The 8,509-nt window shown below is 50.2% G+C and overlaps 1 protein-coding gene across 1 annotated transcript in view; it reads right to left on the bottom strand.

The window, feature by feature from the left end:
* Window positions 1-1,784: 1,784 nt before the first annotated feature.
* Window positions 1,785-8,509, bottom strand: part of RPL6 (ribosomal protein L6) — a 29,282-nt gene continuing 22,557 nt past the window's right edge. The window contains exon 6 of the mRNA XM_069619491.1: window positions 1,785-1,994. Coding sequence (XP_069475592.1) covers window positions 1,842-1,994 — 153 coding nt within the window. The 3' untranslated portion in view covers window positions 1,785-1,841. The remainder of the gene's footprint in view (window positions 1,995-8,509) is intronic.

Below are 8,509 nucleotides of genomic sequence, written 5' to 3'. Positions count from 1 at the left end.
CCCACATTCTCCTGCCGGATGTGTCACCCCAATTGTCCCCTCCCCCCCCAGAGGTGTCACCACCTGTCTTCCAGCCACCCAAGAGACCCCATGCGCCCCGCAGATGTTTTTAACATTGCGGCCGCTCTGGGCCATGCAGTCTGCTTCGACTGCAGTTTGCTGCTAGGCAGCACTATTTTCCCCTGGTGGCGCGCTGTGGTCCGTTCAGTCGCCTCTGACCTCCTCACATGTTCACCAGCATCTGTACACTTAAGTTGGTAAGCACAGCTCTGCCACCCCTGCATGCATAGGTTGGCAAGTCCTTCATATGTTAATATTATCTCATGTGCATTTGTTCAAGGATTTCGATGGAAGCTATGTTTTTGACCCGAGGTCCATCTTTGTCGCGTTGCAACTCAGTGCATCTATTTTGAGTCCATAAATCCTCACCCTGATGGGTGAGCTGCATCAGACGCGATCTATTCCTGCCTTTAGTGGCAGGCCTTTGCCACTTCTGCGGGGGCAGGGGGGTTTGGGGGCCAGAACCTAGGGCCAACCAGCAGCACTGCGGGCTCCCACCCAGTGATTCTGATTTGGCATGTCAGTTGGGACCATGGGTCCGTTCAGATCTGCCCTCCCTCCCAGGCCTCCACCGTGTGGGGTTGCGTGGCTTCCCTGCCACTCCCAGCGTCTCTTTACCGGGGCCACCCGCGTTCATGGGGAGGAGTCACTCCATGCGGGGCTCTATGTTACAAGCTTTGGAGCATCGAACGCTTCACAGAGGCGTGTTCTCACTGCAGTTTCCTTGGCACCTGGTCAGCTCAGTAGTCTCCCTGCACCGTTCCTCAGGCACTGGCCCCAGCTCTTCCTCACTTTCTGGCCGCCATCTTGGCCTGGGTCTTCTTCATAGAAGAGTTTCCTTGCATAGCTCTTCGGGGGAGGCCCTGTGGTATCGCAACCTCACTCCACTGGCTCCCAAGGCCTTCAGACGCCTTATGCTCTCTTTATTCAGGCCATTTGAAATATTTAAAGGGGGAGTATGGGCCCCCAGGCGGTGAGTTTACCGAGGATGCACCCGCTGGAGTCTTTGGCTAAGCCCCCCCCCCGGGGGAGGCCCTGTGGTATCGCAACCTCACTCCACTGGCTCCCAAGGCCTTCAGACGCCTTATGCTCTCTTTATTCAGGCCATTTGAAATATTTTAAGGGGGAGTATGGGCCCCCAGGCGGTGAGCTTACCGAGGATGCACCCGCTGGAGTCTTTGGCTAAGCCCCCCCCCCCCTCTCCATTTTGTGTTTTACTGCAGAACCGACTTGAAAGGGCATTCAACTAAGAGCTTTTTTTTTTTTTTTAGAATTCTTCCACAAATAATTGTTAAAACTGATTCAGTAGTACTTGAAGTGAGGCTAGTTGCCCCACCCACAATCCAAAATTTAAATTCTGAAGACTAGTAAAACAACCGAGGTTGGCATTTCATTGGGCAGCATTTGGATATTCAGTGGGCCCATTGCATTACACAGACCCACACCTGCATGATACATTAGCTTCGATTGCATAATTTGGCATTATGGGGCAAATATACTGCAGTACACGTGTGGTATGCTGCATAAAGTGGTGAAGGTTATTTGAACCCTGCAGTTGTGACCAAGAAAGACAGCAAAGAATAATATTTTTTTTAACTCCCACAGCCTCCAGGAATAGCCCACAACACATTCATAGGGTATGAAAAGTCAAACAGCATCCGACTCCATTTCAAAGACTAATGCTTCTATTGCCAACAAAGCTTGCATACCAGAAATACAATGGATCACAATGCAGTCCCAGTTTGAGGACCATTTCTTTTAATGAGCTACTTTGTAACCAATTAGAAGACCAGTTTATGAGGAAAAACTCCATTGGAGAGAGAAAACTGAGCCCGCAAGTAACCGCGGAACTGTGGCTCTTTCTTGATGAGAGGTAAAAGTTGGGAGTCCACCGCCTTCTGGTCCTGCTTGCGCTGTGAAGTTACCTCGTATTTCTGCAGGAGGAAAGATTAAAAGAAAAGGTTAACCAATCTCCCACTCAAAAACACACTTTAAGCACTTTCACAATGCCAGTCCATGTAACTTATTTAAACCCTAAACCATTGGTGCAACTCCAAGTAAAGCCATTTAACAGGAGAACCAGCACTTGTTGCAACACACTGTGGGAATTTGAAGAGTGACAGTGGTTTAAAGGGTAAGGCTTTGTGGGTTCTAGGAACTGAACAGTTTTCTGGCTTAGTTGACATTTCACATGTTCAATCACATCTTTCTCTACCTTTAAATGGGAATCTGGATGCTTCCAGAGAGCTCCCGGACAACCAGTTTCAGAAGGTGATCTAGAAAGGTTACAGGTAGTTTGAGCCATTAACACAGGGTCCCAAAATTCAGCCTCAAGTAAACACCCTGGCTCGATCCCAATTGCAGTGGGTTGATAGCCATCATTTAGCGGAAGACAACGTGACACTATATGGACTGGCTGCTGAAACATCCAAAGAGCCATTTAGCCACAGTCAGTCAGTAAACACCACATACCGTAATGGGAGCCAGAGGAGGTCAAATTGAAAAAGACTCACTACCACATTAAAACGTGGAAAAAGAAAGTTATGTCTTTATAGGAGAAAATGTTGCATCCAAACGCCGTTTACCAATAGGTAGCCTTTAACCCTCAGCAAACTAACAACCCTCCTAAGCACCAAAGAAACTAGTGTGTCCAAAACCATGTCTCGCTTAAGGATTGGAAAGTTAATTTTGTTTTAAAAGCCTTCCTACCCCTGATGTATGACAAGAGAACACATGGTACACACTGGTCAATGTATACAGTTAGTTCAAATCAAATCTGGACAAGTAATTCAGAACACAAATAGGTGCTAAAAGACTCTGCTAAAGCGCAACACAAAAAGCCCAAGCTTGCAACAAGACTCCCAGAGCCAAATATGATTGTCTTGATCTCCAACTCATTCCTACAAACCCCTCCTTGGTGCCATGCTTCCACATTTTGCAGTCCACTTTCTGGCACACAGACAAAATGTGGTGGTAGATGTTGCACCATTTGTATTCCCACTCCCAACTAGGTGGTCATGTAACAAACAGGTGTGTCCTCTGCTAAATGTGCTACCTATTCTCTTGCGCCTGCATAAGTAGAACAAAGATCAGCCCTGCAGATAAAGGGTTATATTGGCGGCCACTTATACTCCCTAAAAATAAGCAAGTACTGGCCAAAAATAAATGTGGCAAATGCAACAACCCCCCCCCCCCCCCCAAAAAAAAAAAAAAACGTTAAACGGACACGTAGAAAGCGTTCATCCACATAGCTCCATGAATAGGTTTGTACCAATAGCACGCATACCGCCATAGGAAAAAAGTACCATTATTGACAAATCGGAAGTAGTGAACATGCGTCTTCTAATGGGCATGCACAAGGTGCAAAGAAACTATTTCAAAAACATTGGTTTAGGTTTACCAGTAAAACAGGTTTACTAGCTTTTAAAATACACGCATTTGGAATTGGTCATACATTTCCCCCCCTAAAAAAATCATTTTACTCCCAACATAAAAAAATAGGGAGTAAAATACTCCCACTTCCAAATGTTATCTGGAGGACTGACAGACATGCAAGCATTAACTGTTGCTTCATTTAACTTTTATTAAGTCCACGAGAGACACAACAAAGCCATTAGGGCTGCCCTAAATATCCCTAGGAACATCTGACACCATACACAGCTTAGAAGGAAGGGTGCACTCGAAGCAACATCCTCAATTCATGAAAATCGAAATATGGATGTTTGCAGGACAGGGCCTGAATCTCACCCACCCTCCCGACAGAGGTGATGGTCACCAGGAAAGCAGTCTTCCACGAGAGGAACTTGAGGGGCCTGATGCATAGGCTAGAATGTGGCTCCCATGATATGGCATTCATAACACGCCTATACGCAAGTGTTTCAAGGCACGATGAGGAAGGGGGGGGGGGGGGGGGAACAGATGATCCTACTGGGTCAGGGGTCATTCAGATCGCACATAGGAAGGGGAAGGAGGAAAGTGTGGGAAGGAGGCGGCGACAGTGCAGTACATGGGTCATACAATAAATAACAGTAAAAGTACGGCCAGCAGGTGGCAAGGGTAAGTGTAGAAAGCCTCGTCAGCACCACATTGAAGTTCCCACGCCAGGAGCCGGAGCCTCCACCAGCACGAAAGATCAAAACAGTCCTTTGAGAACTCCTTGAGACAGTGGACCAGAGATAGTCCTGGAGACTTGGTGTGTGGGGGAGGGGGGGCCGGGGGACATAGAAGCACCTTGACAGAGGCTTGCGCCAGCCCAGTCTTAGCCAAGGACAACCACTGAAGTGTTGATCTACTGCAAGCGGCACCATGTAGCAAAACGCTTCCACTTGTGGCCGTAACACTGAACAACCGACAACACTCTGGCCTTGGCAAGGACCTCCCTACAGTCTGCAGGCTACTCTATCTTCCAAGCTCTAGGGCTGCAGTAGCTAAGCACTCATGTTCAGTGATCCTGAATTGCGATGCAGGATTGTGCCGCCTCTGGTGAGCAGATCTGTGCCAGCAGCTGATCGAAGAGATGCCGACAGGCTGAGAAGGTCCAGGTATACATTTGCCTCAGGCACGTTGGGGCAACGATCATCCTGCAACAGCACTGTTGGGAGTTGATGGATGACAGCAGAGGAAACATGTACAGGAACAGGCCATCCCACAGTAAGGAAAACATGTGCCCCCTCCCCGTATGTGCCTCGGCTGGTGGAAACTGGCACATTTCTGGCATTTGGAGTTATCTGTCAACAAACAGATGTGGGACCTGACCCATTCGAAGGCGCTGTCCACCTGGTCCTGCCGCAGTTCCCACTCGTGGCAGGAGCGCAACTCCCTGCTGAGGGAGCCAGCAATTGTTTCAAAGGGGATGAGTAACATCTCTTGTCCGATGGCCCAGTGCCACAAGTTCTGCGCCTCCTGCTTCCTGATGTAAAACATGGTGATGGTGTTCTCTGAAGATCCTCACCACCTTGCCCTTCAGGGATTGAAAGGAAGACGTAAGGGCCAAGAACACCACCCGCTGCTCCAGGATATTGATGTGGAGATCCTTCTACGGCAGCCACAGCCCTCTGTGGCATGCAGACATCCAGTGTGGGCTCCCCAGCACTCCGGGGTAGCGTCCGTGGTGACAGTTTCCTTGCAAGGGGGTTTTTAAAACCCTGTGCCCCAGGCAATGTTGGAATGTACACTCCATCATATAGCTCAACGGACCTCCTCCTTGAGAGGAATCTTGTCTGTGAAGCTTCCCGACACTTATATCCAGCTGGCGTCCAGGAACTGTGGAAGAAGATGCATCCGCAGCCTGCAGAGTCGAATCAGGGAGATGCACGACAGCCAGTCAAGTGGCACAGCGAGTAGAGCACTCGCTTTGACATTCGTGCAGAGCCTGTTAACGCAGGTCCTAATCCCGGCGGGGCCAAACTCAGCCTTTCATCCTTCCGAGGCCGATAAATGAGCACCACACAACGTGGGTAATAATAAGCTGCGCTCAGATACCCGAGGGTTTGTAGCGCTATATAAATGCCCAATTATTATTTATCATCATCATCATCATGCCAAGTAGCAACTTGATGGTCCGCACCGTGGCGGTCTTCAGAGACAACAGCCTTTGCACCTTCCCCAGCACGGTTGCGATCCTCTCCTCCGAGGGCAACGCTAGGCAGGCGACCGTGTTGCGCCTGACTCCCAGGTCGGCGTCTAGCAGGACTTTGAAAATTGAGGGAGAACCACAGCTCCGTCAGTAGCTGGACAGTCTTCTGTGGGTAACAGCAACCTCTCTTGACCGGGCGCAGATGAGCCAATCGCCGAGGTACAGGTACACCTGCATCCATCGCAGACGTAGATAGGCTGCTGGTACCAGGCACTTCGTGAACACCCCAGGTGCCGATTTCAGGCCGAAAGAGAGGGCCTTGAATTGGACGGGTTGTCCGAACACTTTTGCTGAACCCCTGTCCATTGCCGAGAGCGTCCAGCACCCATAGTCGGTGGAGATTTTCCCACTCGCTGGCTAATACCATAAACCAGCCTCCCACCAGAGTGCATGGGTGGGGGCACAACATCCTGGCCGGTTAAATCCTGCCCCGGCACCTGCATTGCACATTGGGGGCAACTGCACCGACCACCTCCACCAAAAGCCTTGGACGGCCTCTGTAGGCCGCAGACCAGGAGGGTTGACAGTACAAGGAGCTTCGACCAAAACCTTTCATAGATCTGCCAAACTTTCCACCGGAAGCACGAAAGGAAGAGCACTGCTGCTGGAGAGGGCCCAGGGAAAGGGCCATCTCAGTGTCCGTCTTGATGGCCTGCAAGACAACAGCCTTCCCAAAGCGGTTATGTTATCCCCGTTGGAGCATGTCCAGCACCCTCACCTGGACCTCCTGGCAGAAATTTGTGGCCTTCAGCCAGCCTAGACGATGGAGGCAGACACCGTTCCCATCTGTCATACCTGGCCAGGAACGCCAGTGCGTTGGCTGTATCGATGTTGATGCTGCAGAGTAGATGACATTTCTCCCCATGGCGTCCAACTTCTTCCCCTCACTGTCTGGACTGAGGATGACTGGTTAGGCAATCTCAACCTCATAGCTGCCAACACCAGAGTCCAGGGACAGTTGCGACTGTAGGCACTTGGGTGCAGACTCAGCATCCAGTACTTTTTCTCTAGCCTGTCCCGCTTGGCTGAAATGTTGAACAGTGGCAGGCCTTCCTCTCAAATGTCCCTTTTGGTCTTGCGCCTCGGGTAGATGAAACCTTCCTTCTTGGTCTCCTCGGTTGTCAGCTGGAAGAGCTCATATGACCAAGGCATGAAATGACTCAACCTCAGTGGGGATGCCCTCGGCTGCGGCGATCCGCCTGCTGTGACAATGTCATCACAGTGGCCACTTAGCAGGCGCAGATGTGGAGTTATCTGATGAAGTCTTTTTGCCGCAGGCTGTACCAGTGCATGCGGCATCCTTTTCCGGGGGTGGGGGGGGGGGGGGCTTGGGGGCACCATCTCTTGGCGGAGTTGGTGCTGTAGGCCGAGTGGACTCCTGGTCCAAAAAAGAAACATCCATGTCTTAGGGTACAGCCTGTGGCCTCATTGCGCGCCCACCCCTCCCCCTTTGCATCCTGAAGGGTCAGAGCTGGGTTCAGAGACATCTTTTCCAGTGTCTACTCCCCCCCCAGACAAGGCCTCCCGCCTCAAGGTAGAGATACCCTGGGCGCAGTCAGGGCTACCATCCCCGGGTCAGCCCCCTTGGCCTTCGTGATAGTGGCCGCCACCATCTCGATCATAGACAAGAGTTCTTGCGCCGCCTGGGCCTTCTTAGGCAGGCTGCCTTTTCTCCCACCCTAGGCTTCTCAGGCCTCTACAGCAGTTTGCGTAGCAAACCCAATGGCCTTCTAGAAACTTGGACGATTCTCGCCCTTGTGGGGTGCTGAAATTCACCGACAAACAGATCAGAGAAGAGCACAGGGTCTGTTGAACAAAAATAAGACTCTTGAAAAAGCACAAAAAAACTGCAGAATAGCTCACGGAGCAAAACTCGAGGCCTACCAACACTTGAACATGCAGTAAAAATCTGACAGCTGCCAGTGGAGGGGCTTGGTGAGACGGCAGTCATTGGCTGGTGGCAGTACGACCCAGAGTACAGCGATTGGTTTAGAGGAGACATAGTTTGTAAGTGAATTCTCGGCCTGACAACAGGGAAAATTCATGAGCATGTGAATCCACGCCAGACCCCACGCTGGAGAATATAGATTTATATTCACAAAACGTAGATCTTTAACACCTAGTACATTGAACCAAAACACAAGATTACTTGCAGATAAAGGCCACTGCTTTATTTGTAGTTGGTTGCCGTTACATGGGTTACAGCGTTTCACACGGACAGTTCTACCGCGCACTCATGTAAGCCAGAAGAAATACAGCAATTATATTTAGTTAGCAAGAAAGTCTTTTAGGAAGGAAAACAGTTGGTTAGTCAAATACTAGAAGAACTTTCAGGTTAGTGGCGCAGTTTCTCAGCATAGCAAGTCTTAAGTCCAATTCGCAACCCTAGCTAAAAGGCAGTTGGGAGAGGCTTGTGACACAGCAGATCATCAAAAGTTCCTGTGGATACTTTCTAGTCCAAGATGCAGGAAGATTAACAACGTGGCAGACCCACTCGCTAACGGGGCACAAGCAGCAGCTTGGGTCAGAGGTTAGCACCCTTGACGCCTTACGTGCACTCCAACGCGCGAGCGACGTTTCAGATTAAGTTAAGCAATACCTTGGTTCCCCACAGTATCTTAGGTTTGAAGGCATGTTCGTGGCTGGATTCTCCTCTATGTGGCAGCACTGGACTCAACCTCCGGATTCCTTGGTCTGGTTACGAAAGGCAGGACAATTGATGGGATCCCTCAGCAACAGTCTCGAGGGGGGACCTCTGACAGATTTCTTCAGCTCCTCAGGTTAGTTTGCAGTTTTGGCTCCTTTTCTGCAGCA

This window comes from Ambystoma mexicanum, chromosome 10 (assembly GCF_040938575.1).
Source record: "Ambystoma mexicanum isolate Mex_15411 chromosome 10, UKY_AmexF1_1, whole genome shotgun sequence".
Taxonomy (NCBI): Eukaryota; Metazoa; Chordata; class Amphibia; order Caudata; family Ambystomatidae; genus Ambystoma; species Ambystoma mexicanum.
Note: the sequence above shows the minus strand (reverse complement) of the source record. Positions and strands in the feature narration are given on the sequence as shown.